Source organism: Triturus cristatus, chromosome 10, assembly GCF_964204655.1.
Source record: "Triturus cristatus chromosome 10, aTriCri1.1, whole genome shotgun sequence".
Classification (NCBI taxonomy): domain Eukaryota; kingdom Metazoa; phylum Chordata; class Amphibia; order Caudata; family Salamandridae; genus Triturus; species Triturus cristatus.
In genome coordinates this window covers 1,234,374,723-1,234,400,823 of record NC_140593.1, presented here as the reverse complement: position 1 = coordinate 1,234,400,823, position 26,101 = coordinate 1,234,374,723, and the positions used below count along the sequence as shown (strand labels likewise).

Here is a 26,101-nt window from a genome sequence, read left to right as displayed (position 1 = left end):
TGCGCAGCGTTATAGCATATTTGCCTGACTCCAACATGGCGACCGCAATGCCTTAATTTCGGCGAACTTTATCAAATGTCTACCTTTTCATGCGGATACATGACTGCGTAATTGGGGAGAGCGTGCTTGAGGGGAAGAGTGGCGATTTCCCCTCTGTGACCACCGCGAGTCTGTCGGCAAAAATACTCAGGACCGAGTGACTAAACCCCACCCCCATGTGCACTTGCCAGCACGTGTGGTCTCCCAGCCTGCACGACCACGGATATGCCTGCATGGGACTCTCGAACGGCGGTCTCCTTTGCATCTGCCTCCCTAACTCATGGCTTCACATTCTGTAATGAGGCGCTCCTACACCTCCTGGAGGCCTCTCCTACGTTGATACTCCGGTCTGTGCTGGATACCACTCACCACCTGCCACAGTGGGCGTTGGCTCTCCCAGAGCCTGATGGTAATCGTAGTGCCTTTAGTATTACTTCCGTGAGCTGCTTTCATGCGATGCACAATCAAGAAAAATAAAACCCCAGAGGGTCTGGAAAGAGTCCCCTTTACATTGAACTGCAAATACCATCTTCCATAAAACGACCTCGCTGCCCTTTAACGCTGCTTGCCGGTTGACAACAGCTCGGTCCACTTCCTTGTGGCTGGGCTCCCCCACGACCGAAAACAGCCGTATACAAATCCACCATCTCAAGTTTTTCATTTAGGAGAAGTAAAACTAAAGGCACTACGATTACCATCAGGCTCTGGGAGAGCCAACGCCCACTGTGGCAGGTGGTGAGATTTATAAAGTGATGCCATTTGCTTCATGCGGTGTTGAACTTAAGCCTCTGATGAAATGCGTGTGAGCATGAAACGCGTTAGGCTTTCTGGACGTTTTGGCTGTTTTCCCTCCATTGCGCTGCAACTTTCATAATTAAACGGAAGATTACCTACCTGCGTGTGGCTCTCCTAAATGAAAAACTTGAGATGGTGGATTTGTATACGGCTGTTTTCGGTCGTGGGGAGCCCAGCCACAAGGAAGTGGACCGAGCTGTTGTCAACCGGCAAGCAGCGTTAAAGGGCAGCGAGGTCGTTTTATGGAAGATGGTATTTGCAGTCCAATGTAAAGGGGACTCTTTCCAGACCCACTGGGGTTTTATTTTTCTTGATGGTGCATCGCATGAAGCCAGCTCACGGAAGTAATACTAAAGGCACTACGGTTACCATCAGGCTCTGGGAGAGCCAACGCCCACTGTGGCAGGTGGTGAGATTTATAAAGTGATGCCATTTGCTTCATGCTGTTTTGAACTTAAGCCTCTGATGAAATGCGTGTGAGCATGAAACGCGTTAGGCTTTCTGGACATTTTGGCTGTTTTTCCTCCATTGCGCTGCAACATATATATATATATATATATATATATACACACACACCACATATATGATTATGTTTCCGGGCATGGGCGGGAATATTCTAGTGCTTATGACTATTGATGAGGATCCCCTGGAAGAGAATCAGGGGTCCCTTCCTGAGGAGGGGCTGGACAGTGGGGAGGATACTCCCATCCCCTTTGTCCAGTTTCACGCCAGAGCAGGAGCCAACAGCTCCCTGAACTGGTTCCAACTGGAGTATGCATTGAGGTCACCAAATCTGCCCTTCAAAGCAGTATGGTAGCGCTGACAAGCGCCCCCACTGCAACCCAACACACTAAGTCCTGTCTTGAAGGTGGTCACACTTCCCTGTGACAGGAAATCTATTGTTCTGCCTTCCCCTGCTCAAGCCTGGCTCAGCAGCAGGAGGGCAGAATTGTGTCTATGATCGGCAGCAGCACTAGCTTGCTGTTAGACCCTGAAAGTCTGGTACCAGGAATACAGGGGGGGCTGTACATCCTACATCGAACACTGGAATCGGTGTTGGGGTAGGATTCCAACATGTTTGACACCAAACATGACTGGTTTTGGTGCAGCCAATATATAGTTAGACATCTCGTAATTGACTTGATGTTCACTATATGTATATGCTGACTGCACTTAGAAAGCCGGGTTTGTAGGGGGATGTCCTGCTCACGCAGGGGGACCCTCACACTTATAACAAAGCACCATGCCTTCAGGATTGAAAGGCCAATCTTAGGGGTGACATAGGTCTTAATTGCAGTGACCTAAGATATAAGGAAACTTATATCTGTGGTGAGTGGTGCTAGCACCAGCCCACACAGGCTGCAAAGGCGAGCCTGTAGTCACAATTTGAGTGGTCTCTCATGGGTGGCACAATATATGCTGCAGCCCATGGGAGACCCCTGGTGTACCTATGCCCTGGGTACTTTAGTACTAAATACTAGGGAATTACAAGGGTACACCAGTAGCAAATTAGGTACCAAAGTACTTAACATAGTCCAATTTAGGGAGAGAGAAGAGTTACTGTGGTTCTGATTAGCATGATCCCAGTCAGACTAGTCAGAAAACAGAATGACACCAGCAAACAGCGGGGGTGACCATAAAAGCAGATCCTACTTTACTACAATTTTGCTTTCTACAGCACTAACCATAATGTTTATGACAAAATGAACCTCCTCATTTTGTTCCTTCCTAAGTTAAACGCTTTAATGTTTACCAGTTTGATTCAATTAAGATGGCTGCGGGTGTGCCACCCTTTTGTCATAAGTAAGACTGTTAGGGCTCTAGTTATTCTCTAGAACACTCAGGGAGCCTGCAGTAGAACACTCAGTATCAGCTGGCAGATGCTCCTGATGGAAGACATTTTTTTACTAAGAATGTCAGACTTCATTCGCGCATGGCTGAGAAAGACAAGAAAAATTTAAAGAAAATATGCTCTCATTTTAGCCTCTGGAGCACCTTCCATAACCTCTGAGAAAATCATGAAAAAACTGTTTTCTCTAAGACACGATTTATGAAATCCCAGCAGAAGGTCAGAATTTTATTAGCATGATACCACCAATAATGATTTATATTAGAACTAAAATCTTCTTTCACCCTTTATATATGCTCCTTTTTGTGACACTCAAAACCAGACATTCACTACAATCATTTCAATGGGGACCATGTCCCAGAGTCCTGTAACGGCTGCTACAGCACGTTGTCCATGTTGCGGCCAACCAATAAAGGGGGGGGGGGGGGAGGAGGGGGGGGGGAGGAGGGGGGGGGCTTCCCCAGATGCCCTGTGGGGTTTGGATGTGCTCTCTCTGCTCCTTGCGTATTTCTTTTTAATTCATTGATAGGACTCGGGATCAAGTCTTGTAATGGCTGCCAAAACACTGTTCAGGTTGAAATCAACCAATCATGATTGACTAGTTCCCTTTAAATAGGCCAATCGGAGCATATCTGGACACCAACTGCCCAGATATCTATATTTTTTTTAACCTTAATTTCTCAAAAACTACTGAACAGATTTACACAACTCCCATTTTTCTCTGAGAATTAGTTTACTCTGAACTTTTTTCCTAGGTATTTCTTTACCCTATATCTATTGTGGATTAAGAATTTGGTCACATCTAATCGGGGAAGATCTGAGCAAGTGGAAGATGGAACAAAAGAATGGGTTGGAGCAGGCATTATGGTGGCCCTTAGCAACCTTGTTGGGAAAAATTTCAAATATAGGCTCTGCATCTGTTTTTAAAGTATTATAACTTATTTAAAAAGTAAACTTTTGATTTCAACGTTATTTCAGGAACTCAAATCTAGCCTAATCGGTAAGAACTATGACAATCACGATCCAGATTAAGGTGTCTCCCACTGTGGAGAGTTGAAATTGGGTCTCTTTAAACAGCTGGAAAATCTGGGCTGGACTTCAATTAAGCTCTGGATCCCAGCACTTTTAAAGCAGCATTGGCCTGGTGTGTTAGAAAGTCCACACCTGTTAAAATTTAGAGCCCAGTCCCAACAAAACAAAAGCAGCATGCCATCTTTTAACAATACCCACATCACCTAAGATTGCAATCAGCATGGAGCACACTGCTGGAGTGCAGCTCGTAACAGACATGCAGAAGAATAATCTTTCATCATTCACTGAAGCTTCCCAGCTACCTATTAACACACACAATGGGACCAGGGAACGTCTGATGTAACCCCCACCTACGTTCAACCAAACCGGAGTTTAAGTGAACAATTTGAGAGGTCTGTGGGACAGTCTCACCTGAGAGTGTTTAAAAACATCCTTGCCCACCATATCAAGGTTTGATGGATCTCGGATTGAAGCCACATACTCGGAAACAGCCTTGATCACAACATCACAGGGCGGAAGGACTAGCTGATGAGCACGCACCTATAAAAAGGACAAAGACACAAAATATAAAGCAAGTGAAAGAAGACTTCCATAATTCCTAAAATAACCTCCCTCAGAGGTCTGGGTGTTGAGGGCTTGAGGGACTGAGGAGGTAGTCTTCTTTGGATGTGTGCATACAAGTGAGAGTGAGGATTCTTCACATTTTAGAGAACAAGGCATTCTTTTGTCTAAAGCATAATTTAGCAGTGGAGAATGACGAGGAAATGGATCAGAAAAAAACAGGCAGTGCCGCTCAATATAGTGGAAATGGCAGAATGAAAAGGGTCAGGGCGATGAAACTCTGTATAGAAAAGGAACAGGCATCACCTTCAGTGAGGCCAAAGGGTGGTCTGGTCCGAGCAGGCTCCAGTGAAAAGCAGCTAGGTCTTCATCTGGAAGAATGTGATTGCCTGAAATAAATAAAAGTTTATTTGAATGTTTCCCATGTGCAGCCTTCCACAGAACCATCTCAAAGCAGTACACAAAGCTTTATAAGTGCAAGAGCCTCATTTTAGCAACGCAACCAGTCCCAGTGTTGAGTAATATGAAACAGGTAGGCAGCCTCAGATGTGAAGCACATATGGAATGCAGATCTACCTCCACCACTAACTTGTCTATATTTACCAAGTAGGGCTGCAAAAAGAGGAAAGTGTGCAAGCTTCAGGCCCAGCTGCTTGGCAACCTCTTGCATGAGAAACTGATTGGTTGTAAGATTTTTCCCGTTCCAGCTGAGTTTCAAAGCATGAGAACTGTAGTAGGAAGGTATGTTGCAGAGGGCATATTCGGAGTCGTGGGCAATTAAACCATGAAAGCCGTTCTCTCTATAGAAGGCAACCACTTCAAGGTGATGGTCTTCAAGGGTCTGGAACACCTAGAGAAGAATGGAAGAAAGAAGACCCTTAGCAGGAACCAAAAAAGCCACAGAAGGCCACAAACCAAGAAACTGCCGTAAAGGCTGTCTTGATCAATTTACTAAACATTGGGTTTTATTGCCACCTCACACATACAGACCAACAGTAGCAGCTTATCTAATTTATACTTTCAATCTCAAACAAACCAGTACTCCAACACTTCAACACTACCCACTTTCCTATCTCAGTACTGGTCCGCAAACCATCCTGACAAACTACTTATCTATTATACATTTAAGATCTGAAAAAGGCGATCTTTTCCGAATCCAGAGGGTTGAGAGGTTCCTTCGCAATTGAAGGGGGTATGGGGGATACTCCCTAGTGTATCTACATTGAACATACGAGTATCCCACCTAAGAGCACTGGTGAGTTCCTGCGAAGAACAGAGGGAAAAGGGGGTGGTAACCCTGAGTGGGCACAGTAGCTCCACGCAACTAGTGCAGTGAAGGAAGAGCGTTTCGGCTTGATCCAAGCTGTTGTCAATCTGGGTTGGCGCCATTGCAACAGCAGTCTAAATAGCCCATCCCACCTAAGGCTTCAATAGAGAGCATTCTTTCAAAAGCACAAAATCACAGTGAAAACCCTGTAATCCCTATACAAGATTGCTATGCATGCTGTCAGTGTAACAATTAAAAGCATTCACTGATACATTGCGAAACGAAATATTTCTCCGTAATGGATTGTCTATCTATTGCAAAACATGATCTCTGCACTGGTCGGGAACTTGGCTATGAATGCGATGTGCCGCCTAAACCCCCAAGAATAGAAATATAGGTCACCTGAAAACATAAAAAGCAAAACACTTTGCCAATATTAAAACAAATCATGCTGTTAAATGGCCCCTCTCAAAGTCACTAAGTTGAAACCTCGGATGCGATAATACATGAACGCTGGGAGCCGATCTGCCAGCATTTAACCTCTGACCTGTTTTACGGAAACAGAGTTCGCATCAGCCCAGTCTCTGACATCTCTTTTCTTGATAATATGTGCAAAAAGCATCGGGAGGGGAGATACAGCAGCCGCTTCCTCAGGAATGTAAATAAACACACACTGTGCTAATTACTCGGTGAGTCAGCTTCCCAACGCGTGCTTTAGCCCCGGTGGGACTACCCATCCCATGATGCAGCATAAATAGCTTGAACAGTTACAGAGTTGCAACGTTGAAAAAGATTAAAATCAGTGTAATTTGAACTAGAAACTTGAGCGGGTATCGAGGTTTATTAACAATACAGTGTGACTGATAATTGGAAGGAAAAACAAAGTGTGTATATAAATATCTCCGTCACACACTCTAGTAGTGTCATGCTTCACCATTGGGTTCACACTGACTCCTAAAGGTCAGGGTGGGCTCGACCGTATTCTAGGAAGCACTTACAAGAAGGATGACCAAGGGCTTAAATTGAGATTAAAAATCCCTCAACTTCTCCAAGGTATCCCTTTATTAGCGGAGAATGTGGGGAAAAGTAAAAACAATATCTCGTGGGCATTATGGATTATTATGGTCCTATGACCCTATATTATACCGACATGTTTCAGCCCTACTCTAAGACCCCAAAAGGTCCGGGGCTTTTTATCAGGGTAATGTAATGATACCTCCCTGGGTTCATGATAACCTTAATATGAGGCTAATTTGTGTCAAATAAGTTGAGATGGGGCAGTGATAATAATTGCCCGTAGGTAGTCTTGGTGAAGTTTCACCCACAATCGTCAGGTGTAGTGCATCTCGGGGGCGGGAACTTTGGTGCCCTGTAGTCACACTTTCATCAAGGGTCCTGACCCTGCTATTAGCTTAGTTTAGCTCCGCGTCTCCCGGCTTCTACTCATCTAACCTGGTACTGCACTGCAATCATAACACACTAAGTGTTTATCTAATGTGGCACTGCAACCTTTCCACTCTCTTTATTCTAATCTGGGGGCACACTTCTTTTCTTTTACGCTTACCTTTTTCCTATTCTGGACAGCCACTCTGCTCAATGTCCTGGTTTAATATTGATACTTTTAACACATTGACTCCCTTAACCACCAAATAAAGCATTTCACTGCATGACCTAGGGAACGAGTTAAAGTTACTTCAGTTAACTATAACGGGTGAATTTTCAGTGGTTTTTTTTGTTTAAAAATGTTACGTTTCAATGGGCATTTTCATCAAACAATAGCATCACTTTCAAGTTTTGTTTTTTTCCAGTGAATATAAACCTTTTTTTAACATACAGTAAGACGTTATTACCGCACCTAACTATAACTTCACTCTAACCTTTCTTTTTTTCCAGTGAGTTTGAGGGTTTTGTATTTTTACATAAAGGAACTAAATAAAGGGGTTTATTTTCAGTCAGGCAGACCTACTGGCTTTGTCAAAGGATCGGAATACCAAAACATAACAAGCATTTGCAATGCAATAGGTCTCGCATTCACGCGAGTTTGAGCTATTGGCATTGTAATCGACAATGCCCTTTATTTATGTTTTGGGTTTTAAAACATAAATAAAACGCATTGTCATTTACAATACTAATAGCTTCAACTCTCCCAAATGCGAGATCTATTACATTGAAATAAAGGGCCTTCTCGACCGCTTGTTAGATTGTAAATATTAGAGGAATAGACCGGCCTGCGACGACTTCAAAGTAGTGATAAATAGTGCAGTAAAGAATATGTTTAAGTGTTGTAAATTACACAAACAAAGTGTGAAGTGAGAGTTACATATGATCCGAACTATAAACACTGACAAAGCGCTCCAACACCTTCCTCTCTGTGATTACACAGTTGCGGCTCAGGGGGGAAGAGTGGGAGGGGGGCTATTTCCTGCCCGCTCTGTGATTTGAGTGTGCAGTGTGGCATTGCGTAATGTCATTGTTATATTTGGCCTAATAAAAACCACTCCAGCTGTAGTAGGGCCCTAGCTTCACCTCCTGGTGCAGGGCAGGCTGTGCTTTATGGCAGAAATGGAGGGAGGGAGGGATGGTCTAAGCTGCAGCTCTGACCTCGTACAGTGCCCCTGCTATTACTAGTGAGCAAGAGGCGCTGATGTGGTGGCATTGGTATTGGTGGTGGTGGTATTGGTGGTGGTGGTATTGGTGGTGGTGCTATTGGTAGTGCTGGTACTGGTGGTGGTGTTGGGGGCATTGGTGGTGGAGGAGGTATTGGTGGTGGCGGCATTGGTGGTGGTGGTATTGGTGGAGGTGGGTGGGGTATTGGTGGTGGTGGTATTGGTTGTATTGGTGGTGGTGGTGTTATTGGTGGTGGTGGTATTGGTGGTGGTGATGTTGGTGGTGGTAGTGGTATTGGTGGTGGTGGTGGTATTGCTGGTGGTAGTGCCGGTGTTGGTTGTTGTGATATTGCTGGTGGTGGTGGTATTGGTGGCGGAGGAGGTATTGGTGGTGGTGGTATTGGTGGTGGTGGTATTGGTGGTGGTGGTATTGGTGGTGGTGCTATTGGTAGTGCTGGTACTGGTGGTGGTGTTGGGGGCATTGGTGGTGGAGGAGGTATTGGTGGTGGCGGCATTGGTGGTGGTGGTATTGGTGGAGGTGGGTGGGGTATTGGTGGTGGTGGTATTGGTTGTATTGGTGGTGGTGGTGTTATTGGTGGTGGTGGTATTGGTGGTGGTGATGTTGGTGGTGGTAGTGGTATTGGTGGTGGTGGTGGTATTGCTGGTGGTAGTGCCGGTGTTGGTTGTTGTGATATTGCTGGTGGTGGTGGTATTGGTGGCGGAGGAGGTATTGGTGGTGGTGGTATTGGTGGTGGCGGTACGGTTATTGGTGGTGGTGGCGATACTGGTATTAGTGGTGGAGGTATTGTGGTGGTGGCATTCGTGGTGGTGGTGGTATTGGTGATGGTGGTGATCTTGGTGGTGATATTGGTGATGGGGTATTGGTGGTGGTGTTGGTATTGGTGGTGGTATTGGATTGGTACTGGTGGTATTGGCATTGGTGGTGGTATTGGTGGTTGTATTGCTGGTGGTGGTATTGGCAGTGGTGGTATTGGTGGTAGTATTTTTGGTGATATTGGTGGTAGTAGTATTGTTGGTGGTGGTATTGGTGATGGTGGTATTGGTGGTGCTGGCGGTATTGATGGTGGTATTGATGGTTTGATGGTGGTGGTGTTATTGGTGGCGGTGGTGTTTTGTTGGTGGTGGTAGTGGTGGTGGCATTGCTGGTGGTATTGGTGGTGGTGGTATTGGTGGTGGCGGCATTGGTTGTGGTATTGATGGTGGTGGTGCTGGTGGAATTGGTGGTGGTATTGGCATTGGTGGAGGTATTGATGGTACTGGTGGTTGTGGTATTGGTGGTTGTATTGCTGGCGGTGGTATTGGCAGTGGTTGCACTGGTATTTTTGGTGATATTGGTGGTAGTGGTATTGGTGGGGGTGGTATTGGTGGTGGTACTGGTGGTGTTATTGTTGGTGGTGGTGGTATTGTAGGTGGTGGTATTGGTGGAGGTGATATAGTTGGTGGTGGTATTGATGGTGGTGGCATTGGTTGTGGTATTGATGGTGTTGATGGTGGTGGTATTGGCAATGGTGGTGGTTTTGGGGCTGTTGGTATTGGTGGAGGTGGTGGTATTGATGGTAGTGGTATTGATGGTGGTGGTATTGGTGGTATTAATGGTGGTGGTATTGGTAGTTTTAATGGTGGTGTTATTGGTAGTGGTGGTGGTGGTGTTGTTGTTAATAAAACAGGCTTTTGAAAACAACCCGTTACGTGGCTTAGCGCAGGTGACATGTAACACAGATATGCTGTTGTCAGCTTCAGCCTATTAGCACATGATTATGTGCTACCTGGAATTCACATGACTTAATTCGCTGATCATTTCTAAATCCATTTTACTTGGGGGGGGGGGGAGGGGGTTTAAAACAGCCACGAGATAATGCCGGGTTAAAGTGATTGGAAGCGGGCGCCCATGTTACGGAGAAGCCGTGCTGCTTAAAAAAACACAAGTGGTTTCAGCTGAAGCAGCGCAAGTCCGCCCTGCAGTAAAAGAGACTTAATAAAGTAAATAGTGCTTACAGACTAAATAACAGCAGAGAGTGTCTCCGATGAAAGAAAGACATGCTGCGGACTGAGAGGATGCCACATGAGGAGTCAAGAAAGTAAGGGCAAACAACCAGCTGGGACAATCAATTAACACGCATGCGTGTACGCATCTATCTAAAAGTGTAGATTTCAGATTGCAATTCTTGTTTGCGTTAACCTATTTCCAAACAATCCTAGATTCAGAAAATGTTTATTATTTAGACATCTATCTATAAAACAATAAAATTCACACTGTATACGATGTTAAAGACCATTGGCCCCCAACCTTCCACCTCCTGAAAAACACATTATTTAAAATCTCAACTCTTTACACAGATCCTCTCAGGAACACCATGATAAAAATGCGGAAACCCTCATTACAATTATAATGCTGCCTAACTAAAAACAAAACAAGCAATAGCCGCGGGGCCAAGGCGAAAGTGATTGCGGGGGAAGCACACGAGTGGTGCGTGCGCAGCAGTAATCACGCCATATGGCGCCTCTGCTCAAGCGTGCGCCCGCGCACATGCACTGCAAGCTGTGGCTGGCGGTAGCATTTTTTGAAGCCCTTACTTAAAGTCTCGCCAGACCAGCGCAAGCGCTGGGTCAGGAGAGACCTAAAAAGCAGACCTATTGGCTTCATCATGTGGTCAGCACATCAACATATATATATATATCAGAACTATTGCCGTTGTCAAATAAATAAATAAATCACTGGTGAGGCCCCTGTCCCACTTTAGGGCAGCACACAAACAAACAAGCATTGGCATAGCCAATAGGTCTCGCCGTTGTGACCTCATACGTGTATAGCCAAGAGCCATTGGCTTTGCCAAGGTCCTTGAGCTATGTCTTAGAGCATTGTAGCTGCTGTGCAGAATGTTGTAAAGCTAAAAAAAGTGAACTTGCTACCAGCCTATGATGGGTGGAAGCTTAACAAACAAACGCTGTATGGGACAGGATCAGAATCGCAATCGGGTGCCCTGGCCAGGGGACTGGGGGCAGTGAGAGCCACGCTCAACACCGGACCAAATAAGCAGGCACAGTGCAGCTCTGAAAGTTTCTTGTAGGTTCGTGTGGGACACAGTGTTGGACTGCAGCCAGCAACGGAAATCAACCAGTGCGGCATTCGTGAAGCGGGGCCACGAGTACCTGCTCGTTTGTGAGAAGTGTCTGTACTCTTCAATTAAACGCATTACGTTTGCACTGCATACAACTCAGAGCAAATCGGACTGGCCGCTTACAAAGACACCGCAGACCCCGCCCACACCATCCCTCCATACTTACATGTTAGGAAAAAAGTGCTCTTGCTACCAGCCTATGACGGGTGGAAGCTTAACAAACAAGCACCGTATGGGACAGGATTAGCATCGCCATCGGGTGCCCTAGCCAGGGAATGGGGGCAGTGAGAACCACGCTCAACACCGGAGCAAATGAGCAGGCACAGTGCAGCGTGGCAGCGCTGAAAGTTTCTTGTAGGTCCGTGTAGAACACAGTGTTGGACTGCAGCCAGCAACGTAAATCACACAGAACAGCGTTCGTGAAGTGGGCCACGCTCACATTGAAAGTTAAAAAAAAATGCATTGGCATAGCCAATAGGTCTCGCCTTTGGGACTGTGTAAGTGTTTAGCTATGCAGCATATTATCTATTATATTATATTAGCTATTAAAGTTTGTGGCAATTTATCACGACAGAGCACTCACATGCCAATACTCTCTCAGCCCTTACTTTAAACTATCATTGTATTTAAGTGTTGACTTCACTGTAATGTTAGTGCATTAGCCAATATATTTCACTATATTTTAAGTCATTTAGTGGTGGTTTGGAGCTTTTCCTGTTAACAAGGAAGCTTGGCTACCATGGTAATCAGTGAGCTTAGGTTTTATAAATGAAGGGTGACTTTTTTGATCTGTGTACAGAGAGGTGATAGTTTCGGATGTCAGTGGTTTTTGGTAAACGTATGCAATGTCTCTGCTGGGTCGCCCCCCTCACAGCCTCGCACAAGCTGCAGCGGACGCAAGCCCTTTGGGGCGAGCCCTCACTTTGTACTTGGACCCCCCCTTCTCCTTAAGTGTGCAGATCATCAAGTAGACAGGAGCACACCTAGCCCGGACTTGCTCTGGAGATTCTATCTGCCGGTGGACAGTGCCTATGCCTCTGTTTCTAATGCCGAAGGTAGCCAGCACAAGGGTAATGTCCTCCACCTCACACTGCAGCTTCATGATGCCTTAAGGCACACAGCGGAACTGTCATCCTAATCCAGCCGGCCGTTTGGCGTTTGCTGAACTCCACAACATTTTAGAAAAAGGTGGGCTCAATCAAAAAGTGACCTAAGTTCTCCCGTCCCAGCGTGCAGCACGGAGTGGAGCTTACAGCAGAACAGAACATTATAAAATGTAAAACACAGAAAAGGAATAGCGGAACAGAATGAAAAATGTAAAAACACAGAAAGGTAGTATGCACTTTTTACATATCCGTGCATTACGAGGCAAGAGAGTCTATTTTGGGTTATAAATGAAGTAACGTCGCTCAACATCATGATAAGGCGGTTGTTTTCAAAATTAAAAGGAAAGCTAACACTTTTGTAAGGGCTAAATCTGAGCGGGGAGCGCAATTGAGTGGGGGCCAGCCATGCCTTCAGGGCCTTCGAAGGGAGTAGTTTTCGGAACAATGCTCTTGCCATGGGGTGTGAAAACAGTGCGCAGGTCCTCTAACACCAACTGTAAAAATTAATTAAACCAGCTGGGCGAGCTGTGCAAAACAAAGCCACCCTGCATGAAGCACCATAAAGTGGACACTGCATCAGAACAAGAAATTCAAGGAATGCAGCGTCCCGCGAGTGGTGCGCGCGAGCGATGTGCTTAATGAGCCATAACGACGAGGCGTCCTGCGAGTGGCGCGAGAGCGAGCAACAGGCCATAAGTTTTGAATTATCGTGCCTGTGTTTGGGCACGATAATTCAAAACGTATGGCGCCCGTGCGGGTAACTGCAAGCAATAGGCCACACACGCACGAGCGTGCGTGGTGAGCTTTCTGAAGCCCCTTACTAAAAGCTTCGCAGCGCATGCGCGCTGCTCTAGGCTCGACCTAAAAAGCACATGAGTGGTGCGTGCCGCGCTAATTAAAAACAGATGGACCTTCCTCGTAACCACAAGCCTTAGGCCGTGTGCGGACACATGCAGACGCCTTTGACCAATTGCGTGATGTCTTTCTCAGAAAGACACATGCATAGACCAATGGAAAAAAAAAAAAAACACACGCATGTAAAGTCGTTTTCCTAGAGCAGCGCATGCGCATAGCACTAGGCTCGACCTAAAAATGCCAACCAATACCTCGTACGGCAATTATGGGGTGCTCCTCTCAAGAGAAACAAACATTTAATAAGCTAAGCCGATGCACTTTTTACATTCAGCATCATGTCATGCGGTTCTTTTTATTATTTTCTGGGTGTCCCGGTCCCACCCTGGGCACCCACACTTTTTGATCTTGTTGGGGGCTGTGATTTCAGCTCGAAGGCCGGCACTCATACTTTCAAAACATTGGCTTCAATATTGTGCATTGAGTGGAAATCAGGGCAGCAGCAGGGCACATGAAGCATTGACTCTCTCTTGTATTTGTAGAACCTGCAGGGGCCTATGCCAGATACCGATGCTCAGCCAGAGCGAAATTTGTTAATTGGAAGTTACCATGAGTCTTTCTCAGAAAATGTTAAGCCTGGTCTCCCTGCTAAGTGCAGCTTTAATATAAGTATGCATCGCCATTCCGTAATAAGATTTTGCAATTGGGGCAGCATAGCTGCTTACTTGGAGAGTGTCTTTTTTGAGAAACAGTAGGACTGTTTCTTCAGGGTGTTTTTTTATGCCTGAATAAGAGAATGTGGTGGCTAAAGTAGCCATGTTAACATTTAAATCTTTGGCCGCCTGTTTTGGTACTGAGACCAAGGGTTATCCAGCTTGGAGTAGATCTTCTGAAGGGCTTTCTTTCAGGTATAAGGTTTGGCTTGCTGTGTTGAGTAATATTTAAGAAAGGGCGCCTTACATTCACAATCTTGCCCAGTTAAGCCAAACTCCAGGCAGAGAAGCGAGCGGCTGATGTATTTTGGCAGATGGAAGAGTCTTGCAACGTATCCAGCAAAGAACAACATTTCCTGTGGTAGTCTTGGTGACCAATAGAGAGTTGGTATTAGCTTTCCACATATAACTCAAGTAATGGCATCAACTGATAGTCAACAGAGCTAGGAATTTAATTAGGGCAAGGCAAATATGACTCCAGAAGACTTTCTAGTGATAGATTTTAACTGTAATCTGGACTTGACAGTATCTGTACAGCATTAGCTTAAGTAATTATATGATGATGATTACGAGATGGTTCAGTGCCCTAACCCCCAGCGTCGATTCAATCTGTTCTTGTATCTCCACAGATTCTTTACCCTTTGTTTTAGCGGCACTGGCTACCGGTTCATTATCTACATAATAACCGTTTAGCGTGGCGATGGATTTGAATACCCTTTTTAGTATGATCAAGGATGAGCAAATCATCAACGTATTGGATTAAGGCAGTCTGTATGGGCCAATCTACGGTGGGATGGTATTTGCCTTTGCAGGTGTGCGGCCCATGTCTGCAGTATAGAGGTTAAACATCATACGAGCTAAGACATACCCTTGTTTTAAACCCCGGATCGTTGCGTTTTGGTTTGTGACTAAGTCCTCCTTGCCAGTCTTAAGGTCACATGTGTCAAAATAAAGTGAGATGGGTGCTCCAAGTAAAGGCGCGATACCCCAATCCACAAATTTAATCCAGAGATCGATGAATTCCACTGAAGGCTACCGAATAGTCAACAAAACATGCAAAGAGGGGTGGCCGGGAGGGCAAAAAAGCACAGTGCACTAGATAAGACAAGGCAACAATGTTGTCAGAAGTAGAAGAGTCAACTGAATCCGGTTTGATAAAAGGGAATATCTTAGCCCCAAATGCCCAAACCTCCAGTTCTTGCAATAAAATGTTTGCATGAGCTTTTGCTTCAACATCCAACAACGCAATTGAGTGATAATAGCTTGGGATATAGCTGTCCTTTTTTTTTGTAATTTGGATGGAGGACAGACCCCTCAGCCAGCTGCTAGGAGGTCGCTGAGGTGGATTCTTGGAGAGTAACGCTTGTTTAGTGAGGCAAAATATACATTCTGCTCAGTCGAGAGCTTTCACAATGTTACCCATTCAGCTACAGTTCTGACAGACTATGTGCACGATTAGTTGCTCTTACAGCTGCCCTTCAAGTTGCAATCTCTCTTCACTCCTCAGACGTTTAAATCTGTTCTCCGTTTATATGAAGATCCACTGAGAACAGACTACAGCCTGTCCCATAGCACACCAATAGACATGCCTTTTACATTATTGTTCTTCATGAAATTCATGACTGAATCTTTGGCATCTCGGGAACGGGTCTCATGATAGGTGGTCATGTAACTTCCACGTATGAGTCGAGTAGGCCCCAAATAACAACAAAAGACGAGCATAGTCAGAGAGTAATATATGCCCTTTTTTGTCTTCCACAACACTGTGTTGCAGACCCTTCCCAGCCAGCAAATAGTCCAGTCTACTATAAGAGTGGGGTGCAGCAAGTGAAATAATTAATCTAGAGTTCAGGTACAATAACCTCCATGAATCTGTCTAGCCCATAATTTGCATACAGTCTTTGAAGCAATGGAACAACATACCATCCCTATCCTTTCACTCCAAGGTGTCCATCACACACTGTTCAGGGCTCACCAATCACCGTTCTCCCTTCCACTATTTCCAATATGTTAATTGTAGCCACCTTTAAAAAGGCCTCCTGGTGCGCATTAGGGCATATATGGATGGTATTTCAAGTGGGTGGGCCCCCCGATGTTAACCACCAAGCACAGTGACCTACCTTGGTCATCTCTACTTTTTTTTATGTTATTGGTAACATTTGGTGAACAAAGTATTGCCAACTCCTGATGACAAGTAGTATCGTATGGCAAAACATTTCAAGTTCATTCTATTCCAATCCTGTCCTTGCAGATCTGTCTCCTGTAGAAGGAATATATGCCATTTCATTTCACCTCAAGTTAAGTGTTGTGAGCCGCTTTCCGGGTGTTTTGAGTCCCTTTACTTACAGGATGATATTCTTGACCACTGTGCAGCATAAGAGGGATTTTGTCTGAGACCCTCCCATGACCCCTTCATCCTATTTGCTGCTTCGGCCAATCTCTTGCCCCATGTGTTAGAATGCCTAACAGACCACCATATAACAAGAACCTCTGAAAACAGAACATAAGACCCTCACTCTGGTACCAATCCAGTGTTTTGTGCCCATTTGTGTTGCTTCAGTGCTCTGATGTGATCGACCCCGCTCTTACCCTTCTGTTTATCTGTGACACAAAGATACTCCACATCTGTGCCAGGCCCATAGTTATCTCACTAGTTAACCTACAACTCATCTGTCGATTTCCCTCTCCTGGGAACCATACAGTGCGCCTCTGTGGCTTAGATGTTCTGTATCTGCAGTGTCGCTTCTGGCTACAGATGTTGAACAAGTCAAGCCTATGTGTGCACTCCACTTTGCCATCATCCATGTCTCCACCCCTTAGGTACCTGAAGTCTTTGTTTCTCACCTCTGCGTTCAAGGTCTATATTGTCACTGTACTGTGGAAGAGTAAGCACTCCTCCACAGTTCAGATCATGCGTTTCGTTTCTGCAAGGTCGAAAAAGGGGGGGGGGGGGTACAGGGGGGGGGGGGGTTCCCACTGCTATATTTTGGAACCAAAGATAATCGGTGCCTACCCCAAGCACTATTCGCTTGAGGGTGGCTCCTGTCCAATCCTGGAATAATAACATTTCTTGTCCATAGGATGAATTTACATTGCTTTCTCACAATGGCCATTAGTTCATTTTCTACAAAAAGGGGGAACCTGGTCAGAATGTCTAAACATAGTCTCTTTTGGCATCCCATTCGGAGAAATCTGTGCGTGCGATCTAGCTGAATAGGAGGGTCGCTGGGTCTTTCCCGAAAGCATGGAGGGGTTGGTAAATTGCTCCTAAATATCTTGTCCTCTGCATGGCATGCTAATCCACTTATTCGAATGTCGTTTCGTCATGACCAATCTAAATGTTCTTCTTTTTAAGGATCACTTACTCTTATTTCTCCTTATGGATCAGGATTCTACTTCTCAGGTATTTATGTCATTCAGAGCACCCATTCAACATCATCTCAATGCTATGGATGCTGTGTCCCAAGGAAGCTTTTGGCTTGTTTAATTTTGCAAATACAGGTCTTCTGGTCAAACCTGATGGCACCCACTTCCTCGGAGAGATAACAAGCCCTTGCGGCAGGGACACCTCCCCAAAAGGACATGCAGGAGTGCATGCCTGTCTCTCATCAACGTTGGTCCATTTGGACAATTAAGCGTCCTTTACAAATTGGCACATTTTGCCTCTAGGTAGTAGATTCACTGCATTTGAGAGACATCATGTATGGGTTCCATCTACATGTAAAAGAGGAAGACCAACAGGATAGACTGCTGTTGACCATAAAGTGGTAACAGAGTGGTGCACACAAGTAAAGGGAACATGTCATGGCAACCTATACTAAACACAAATTAGCGGATATGAACAAAACAATAGAAACAAAAGCAGTATTACAGAGGGGTGCAATTCGATGAGCAGACCACTTGGTTGACTGGATGTGCCGCGTTCGGTTGTTTGTGACTGCGCTGCGCAACTAGAAAAAGTAAGCGTGTTTAATAAAAATGTGATACAGCAAAACCAATTCAAAGACATTCAGCAGAAATTATAGACAGATAACTACACATGTTGCGGCTACAGCTTCATGCAAGGAGATCAGTGAATTAATTTGCACGTAACAAAGATGAACTAAGTGATCAATACACACAATATTCAAGGACATTCTAAAACAGCTACCTTAAAAATACTGCAACATTCAGTTAATTTATATTAAACTATTGTATTATTTTGTTGTGGTAAATTTATTATTTTAGATAATTATTTATGTTGGTTGTTTTCTTTCACAAAAATGGCAGCTGCATGTATTTCTCCATCACCACATTTTCTGTCGAAATCTCAACAGCCTTTACTACCATGGAAAAAACTATTTGACAGATATTTAATAGCAATTGGAGGGGAATCTGGTTTTCACCAGCCAGGGAGCAAGCTGTCTTGTTACACAATCAGGGAACTGAAACTCACAATAGCTAAAGAAGCTTGGATGAATCGCCAATTGCTTACAATGAAGGTGAACCTCTTCACATTTATGAAATGTCAGTGAAAATGCTGGAAAATCACTTTTGCACAAAGATCAACATGGTACTAGAGAGCCATAAGTGTTTCACCAGGTATAGGTTATGGTAAAAAGATTACAATTATGTTGCTAGTTTGAAAACTCTTTCCAGAACTTTTGACTTTGGGGCCAATACAGATTTGCTCATATGAGACCAGTTAGTATGTTGCAGTAATAACCCTAGAGTACAGGAAAAGCTTCTAGCTAAAAACCATAGTTTGAAAAAAGCAATTGACATTGTAAAACAATATGGAACATACATCTGGAAGGATGAAAGCGAAGAGGACCTGCTGTGTCGCATGAACAAAGATAAATGAGAGTGACATCAAAGTTGTGTGGGGAAGATCAAAATGAATTTGTGCGGAGAGTGAGTGTTGATGAATCAAAGTGTCCTACTCAAAAGGAAACAAAGTGCTATAATTTTGGCAATTTGCCCAAGTGTTAATTGTTTTTTGAAAGTAGCTCCACTTGATTAAATAAAACATTGCAAATGTGGACGTTTTGTGCATGTGTTCAGTGGAGGTTAAGAGCAGAATGTGACGGGGGTGTTTGAGCAGTTTTCAGATACTAGTCCTGCAAGTTGCCGATACCTCCAAGTGGAGAATAATGTAATATGTGATGGTCCATTGACGATTCTTGAGTGCAGTATTGAAGAAGGGAAAAAATGAATAACAGTTCAAGGAGATTCTGTATCAACATACACTTTGATTGGAAGAGGATGCTAGAGCCTGGTACATCTTGATATCCGAGGTCCCCCTGGGGGAGGCTGCCGGGACGCAGGGGTCTGAGGGAACTCCATTAGACCAAGCGGATGCTGGAATCGTACTACAGTAATTGGACAAACTCATGCTGCACGGGGAGTAATCCCCTGACACTCAGAGTAGTAGAATGAAGTGACATATGATACAGTCGACAATATTTCGATGCATGTGACCTGGGGGGAGAGGGTTTGTTTCTAGAGTTAGGTTCTAATGCTTTGTTATTGGGAAACTTAATCCGCTTCACACACTGTAAGGAGTTTTGGTGCAGATATCTGATGTCGATATATGCTTTCTAGTCCTGGAAATAATGTTTACTTCGTGACTAATCTTTTCCACTACAATCTTTGTTAAATGTGGGAAATGCTGTGGTCACATTGTACTGTTGCTTTCCGAGATTGTACCGTGCTGGGATCTTGATGTATCTGTACAGATTTTTTGATGCCGGATGGTCTACTCTACACCCTCAATAAATAAAAACATTTTCACAAAAAAATTGGGAGAGAATTTCTGAAAGGGAGGCAACCACACTATCCCCACAGAATATTAATCCTAGTGGATATGGGGGAATTGGGATTGAATACATAGGTTTCACTGTCATGAGAATTGAATTAGGGAAAAGGAGACAATTGGAAAGGCTGGAGGCACAAACAAGGCTTAGGTATCATACTTAATTTGAATTCTCTGGATTAAGTATTAGCGCTAACTGATTTCATTGATGATCTGGACACTATAAAAGAATTTGCAGAAGAATTTAGAAAGTGCTAGGGCTGCTTAAAGATTCTGAACCTAAGATAGTGGTGAAGTCAGTTGTACACAAAGTTAGAAGGCTCCCCAATCCATCTTGTTGCACCATTAAGGACGGAACTGGACAGGTTACTGGAATTGAAAGAAACAAAATTGACACCTCTGAGTGGCTTGCACCTGTGGGTTTGAATCCAAGAATGGAGACACAAATATTGGGATGGGCATATCTTTGAGATCTTAATCAATGCATATTGGTGGGCCTTCAACCACAAATATACCAGAGCCCTTAACCGTGCTAAGTGAAGCAAGAATGTTTAGTGTAATTGACCTTTCTGCAGCATACCATCAGGTATTGCTTCACAAAGAACACAGAGCCCCGACTTCCTTCGTGATGCCTTTGAGAGCTTTCAGGTTTGAGAATGCTGCTTGGTTTGGCCATCTTGGCTGAGTGCTTTCAAAGCAGGTCTCGAAAAACCATAAAGATTTTACCAGACCGACAGATCTAGTGAACATAACAATCTACTCTACCTAACTGTGATACGCTTGACACATAAACTGGTCTCAAACTGTGCGATCCTAGGCAAATATTTTATTTTGCATTCAACTTTTTCTTCACTATCACATGAGTGCACCTTCAAACATAGGAGTTCAGCATGTCTTCTGTACAAAACATTATTTGGTTTGATTTAAAAGATGAAATGTTTGCTCCACGTATAATAATAACCTAGCTCCCCAATAGGGTAGACATGATCCCTGACCTGCTTCTTAGCTCACTATTAGCACTGTCATCAGGGAGGGGTAGGACCGTTTCTAAGTCCATGTTTAAATAGATTACTAAAGCATGATGTAGTGGTGCACTGTCATTTACAGACAGAACATTTTCTTTTTAAATGGCCATAAGCTTTCCCACTGACATGCAATGTTACTGATAAAACTAATTAGCATACACACGAGTGTGTGGAAATCTGGGTTCAGAAAATATGTATCATTTGAACATTACCAAGTAAAGTGTTCCGATTTGTTTTGATTTTCCATCACAGTTCAGAATTACCAACGAAATTTATTTTCCTAACTGCTATTTTTTGCAATCTTTGTACAGTTCATTTACAATCTATTTAAATGTTGTTTGTTGGAAAACAAACTGACATCCTACAGCATTTGATTTCACATCCCTTGTCAGAGAGTTCACTTTACAAATCCCTCCAACTCTGCAGTCAGGGAAAGAAAAGTCCACACAAAACTCCAGGATAAAAGAAACCGCAATCTGTAAGAAGATATAAACTGACATTTGACCTCTGTCGTTGAATGCATACATAGAACTATGAAAAGATAAAAACAAGATTGAAAGTAGACACTAAAAATAGCTTGTGCTGATAAAATCTCAGGGGGCAAGTAGATTTTTTGAAGCCTACAAAGGATCATAAAACGTGCTACATACAGGGTATTTATAGCATGATGTTTTTTCAGGAAGATATTTTGGTCTATGGAAAGTCTAGAGAATAGCACGACAAAACTCTATGAGCCAGATGTACGAACAATCCATTTTGCGAGTCTCTAATTGCGATTTTTTTTTTTGCAATAAGAGACTCGCAAATTGAAATGTACTAATGTGTCTCAGACACATTAGCGTTTCCCAATGGGGTCGCAACTGTCCGGCCTCATCAATATTCATTAGGCAGGTCACAATTTGCGACCCATTGGAAATAGGCAATAACAGAGGGATGGTGACCAGCTGGGGAGAGCAGAACACCAAGTCTTAGTTTGCTTTTAAATAAAGCAACTTTTATTTTTTGAAATGCAGCCAGATTTCCTTAAAGGAAAACAGGATTCATTTAATTAAGAAAAATTAAACGTTTCCACTGCCTGATCTTAAAAAGGTTTTTGCTGCCACTCACCAAGGGGAAGGAGTCACCTGGGGACTCCTTCCCTTTTGCAACTGGCTTATCACCTACTTGAAATAGGCAGTAAACTGCAATTGTTTTGCAGCCGCATTCCAGTCGCGAAACAATCGTACATGCTCTAGCAACTCACTATTTGGAGGAGACGCCCTTGGCACACCCCTTCCTAATAGTGACTTGCAAAACCCTATCGTACGAGTAATAGATTACCGACTCGCAAAATAGGGTTTGTACATAGAAAAATGCATTTTATGGGCCGTTTGCGATCGGTAAAATGTATCCTATATCTGGCCCCATGTGTGGTGTTATAGAGGTTGACCAAAGTTGACTTGCTTCCAAGAGAGAAAAATGCAAGTTCAGAAGTAAAACATACTTCAAATGTTTTACATCTAATGAGCTGCTTATGCATCTACATGCACCTTTTTACATTTGCACCTTATTAATTTTGCCCCTTCATTTACATCCTTTTCATGATTGTAAATATACAATAGTTTTAATATCTAAATTGTAAAATCCGTTATGTATTTTTAAAGATTTTTTTTCACCCATTATAACTGATACAGGGGGAACAAGAGAATGGCAGCTTCTTGATTGTACCTACTTAATATGTTGTATTGTGTAATGAGCATCGTTTATGGTTTTTCATACCGAATTAAGATTAATGAATGAATGAGAAAAATGCAAGTTCAGAGTCAATGTAGTGTTTTATCTAGGTCACACTGTCAGATGAAGTGACCAGCTCAAAGATGGATCTAGCCAAATCAGTGGACAATGCACCCACACCTAAGGATAAAGATCAAACAAGATCTTTCCATGGGATGGCAGATTATTATTCCAAATCCATAGGGAACTTTGCCAGTATGATGTAACCTCTGACGATGTGGTTGAAAAAAGGAGTTAAGTTCGCTTGGTAAATGAATGTGTTAAAGTCCTTGATGCAGCGAAGTCAGAAAGAGGTACAAAGTTAACATTAGGATATTTTGATGGTAACGGAAGACTGCAGTTCCCACCAACACTAGCCTGAAGGATGTAGGTGCAGTACTACCCCAACATATAGATAGTGAACAAAAAGGTTGTTTTTGCTTCAAGCACACTCAAACAAACAAAAAAGTATTCTGTAATTAAGCTTAAGACACTCGCTTGTTCGTGAGCACTTATTTCAAGTTTTATCTGTGGAGTTTGTAGTGCAGACCAATGATTCCAAACTGCTAGGGCAACACATCATATCAAGAGATAGATAGAAGGCTTGGTAGAGTTTAATTTCAAAGATGAACATCTTCCAGGATTGAAGAACCTGGCAGCTGATTGTCTTTCTCATTTGCCCCTCGAGAGGCCATTACTTTGTGAGATGTAACAGTTAATATTCTGGGTAAGGGAAGCAGATGTGTCCTGGGAAGAGAAGGAGAATGAAGTGAAATTGGACACGGTGAGGCAACAGATTATAGTCTATGTAGTGGAAAGGTTGGCTGGTACTTGTTCGAACTTGTGAAGGAGTTATGGAATGTGAGTGAAGAGCTCAACATATCTGGCACAGATCTGCTCACAGTTATTTGCAAATGATGAAGCACCATCTCTGGTGACTCTGATTTGAGAAGCCAGTCGTCCAGATAGGGATAAACAGGAATCCCCAACATCCTGAGGTATGCTGCTGCCACCCTATCACCTTTGTGAAAACCAGAGGTGCAGAAGTAAGACCGAGCGGAAGGACTGCAAACTGGTAGTGTTGAGACCCCATCGTAAAACGAAGATACTTACGATGCAACTTCAGGATGGGAATGTGAAAACATGCATCCTGTAAATCGATCAACACCATCCAGTCTTCCTGCTGCAATGCCAAAAGAACCTGAGCTAGGGTCAACATCTTGAACTTCTCCTGCTTGAGGTAAAAATTTAAGATCCTAAAGGTCTAGGAGTGGCCTAACCCGGCAATCCTTTTTGGGAATCAGGAAGTACAAGGAGTAGCATCCCTGACCCCTTGCCTGCTCCGGAACCACCTCGCATCTTTCTGCAGCAAAGCTAGAACTTCCTGTTGTAGTAGCAATAACCCTGGTGAGGGGGAAACTTCCAGAAGGGTAGGGCATACCTATTCTCCATGAGATTCAACACCCCGAGAGCTGAAGTAACAGACCTCCAATTTCATAGAAAATGGGACACCCGTCCTCCCACAGGACCAACATGCTCTGGGATGGAGGAGGTTGAGCAGCTTCCCTGCCGTACCAGTTGGAGGAGGAGGAGGAAGAGAAGACTTGCTGCCGTGCTGAGCCTTGCAGACAACCTCTACCTTTTCCCCTCTATGACCTGTACAGACGGTTAGCCTGTTGCGACTGTTGCTGCTTGGCTCGAAAGGATGAAGTCCTGCCAAAACCGCTAAACCTGCGGTATCCAAAACCCCTGGACTGGGCCTGAAGGGCCAAAGATCTCGCTGTGGCTCTGCTATATTTAAAACGCTATAGTGCCGAGTCCGCTTTGGCGCCAAAGAGAAGAGAACCATCAAAAGGCAAGTCCAATGGGGTAGTCTACACAACCGGCGAAAACCCAGACCCTCTTAGCCAAGTGTGCCTCCTGGTTTCAAATGCGGAACCCATTACCCTGGCAACAGAGTCCACACTATCCAGGTCCGACTGAATGACCGGATGGGCCGCAGCTTGGGTTTCGGGAGTGCCTCCCTCGCTGAGACCTTCAGAGCATGGATATAGTGACCCAACAGGTAGGACGCAATTGTTGATTTTAGAGCCATACTAACGGATGAAAATACTTTATTTGCTCTATCAGTTTGGATTCTCCATCTGCAGGCGTAGATGGGAATGAGCCTGCAGACTGTTAGGAGGAGCACGACGCCCCGACTACCAAACTCTCAGGAGACGGGTGGGTGGGAAGAAAAGCAGGATCTCCCGGGGCCACTGTATACCTCCTTGCAACAGACCTGGACACCGCAGGAGCAGTCTTTGGTTTCTGCCACACCTCCATGATAGGCTCATTCAAAGCTTTGTTAAATGGAAGGAGGGGTTCAGAAACAGAAGACGGGAATGAAGTACCTCTGTTAAAATGTTCGACTTAAGTTTGGCAGTAGGCAATGGCAAATCCAGCAGATCCGCTGCCTTTCTTATCACAGAATGATATGAAGACACCTCCTGCGTTGGAAGACATTTCTGTGAGGAGAGCTCTCATTCAGGAGATGCATTCAGGCCACTAGCCTCCTGTAGGCCCTCAAACTTGTGTACAGGGTCAACAATCTCACCCTCTTCAGCCTCCTGCTGCTGCTCTTGATATTCCTCCTCTTCCATCAGCCTTTGTGCTTCCCTACTAGATCTCATCTTTGGGACCGGGGCCGGTGGTGCCTGACACGGCCCCTGTGACTTCGGGACCGGCGTAGATGGAAGCTTAAATGGAATAGTAGAAGACACCGGAAGAAGAAGTTGTGTCGGTGCCAGACCACAGCCAGTCAGCACCAGAGAAGATCCATCCAACTGCACTCTTCCCTCCAGGGACTGCACCGGTGTAGAGAACCTCGGTGTCGGGAGATGCCAACCCCCTTGGAGCCATTGACATAGAAAGTATGAGAGTTGCCTGAGAGAAGTGGGGCGGCAAGCCTCCAAGGGAGTAACCAAGTGGAGTCATGGGGCCAAACGGTGCACCAGCAGGGTTACCCGCTCTGGCAAACATGCCAAACATTGCATTAAGGAAATGCGACGGATCCGTACCTGGAACCAGAAAGGCTGGCTGTGAAACCGCACGAGGTGACAGTCTAATTGGCTCTGGCGCCGGAGACCCTAGAGCAGGGGGTGGAGTGGCCGGCGCGAAGGCGTTGCTTCTCTGTGCGCTGGTGAGACTCTTGGAGACGGAGACAGGGCCGGAGTCACCTGAGAAGGGGAAGGAGAGACTTCATCCTTGCGGTGACCTCAGAGAACCGGAGACTCCCAACTTCAGTGTTTCATCTTTTGATGATTGACGTAGAGATCCATGGGGCAGCTTCTTTTTATGTTTCCTCGATGACTTTGAGGTAATGCGAGTCAGTGACTTGGATCTCGACCTCCTTCAGCCCTTTTCAGCTTTTTCACCTTGGAACTACACTAAATACTTCCAACAAAAGAACTCACAGAAATGGAGAGCCCTGGAAAAACAGTTACGTATCAACGGCGTGGAAAAGTGGGAACGGACGTCAGCACATAGACGAGGTCTTCTTATGGCTCCGATGACGTCACGTGGAGTTGT

At 44.5% G+C, this 26,101-nt stretch overlaps 1 protein-coding gene across 2 annotated transcripts in view; it reads right to left on the bottom strand.

Annotated features, from left to right (window-relative positions):
* FAM120C (family with sequence similarity 120 member C) overlaps positions 1-26,101 on the bottom strand; it is a 901,961-nt gene that overhangs the window by 849,477 nt on the left and 26,383 nt on the right. For both annotated transcript variants that reach the window (XM_085629861.1, XM_085629860.1), the window contains exons 2-4: positions 4,880-5,126; positions 4,583-4,665; positions 4,127-4,255 (exon numbers count right to left, since the gene is read on the bottom strand). In XM_085629861.1, coding sequence (XP_085485987.1) covers positions 4,127-4,255; positions 4,583-4,665; positions 4,880-5,126 — 459 coding nt within the window. The remainder of the gene's footprint in view (positions 1-4,126; positions 4,256-4,582; positions 4,666-4,879; positions 5,127-26,101) is intronic.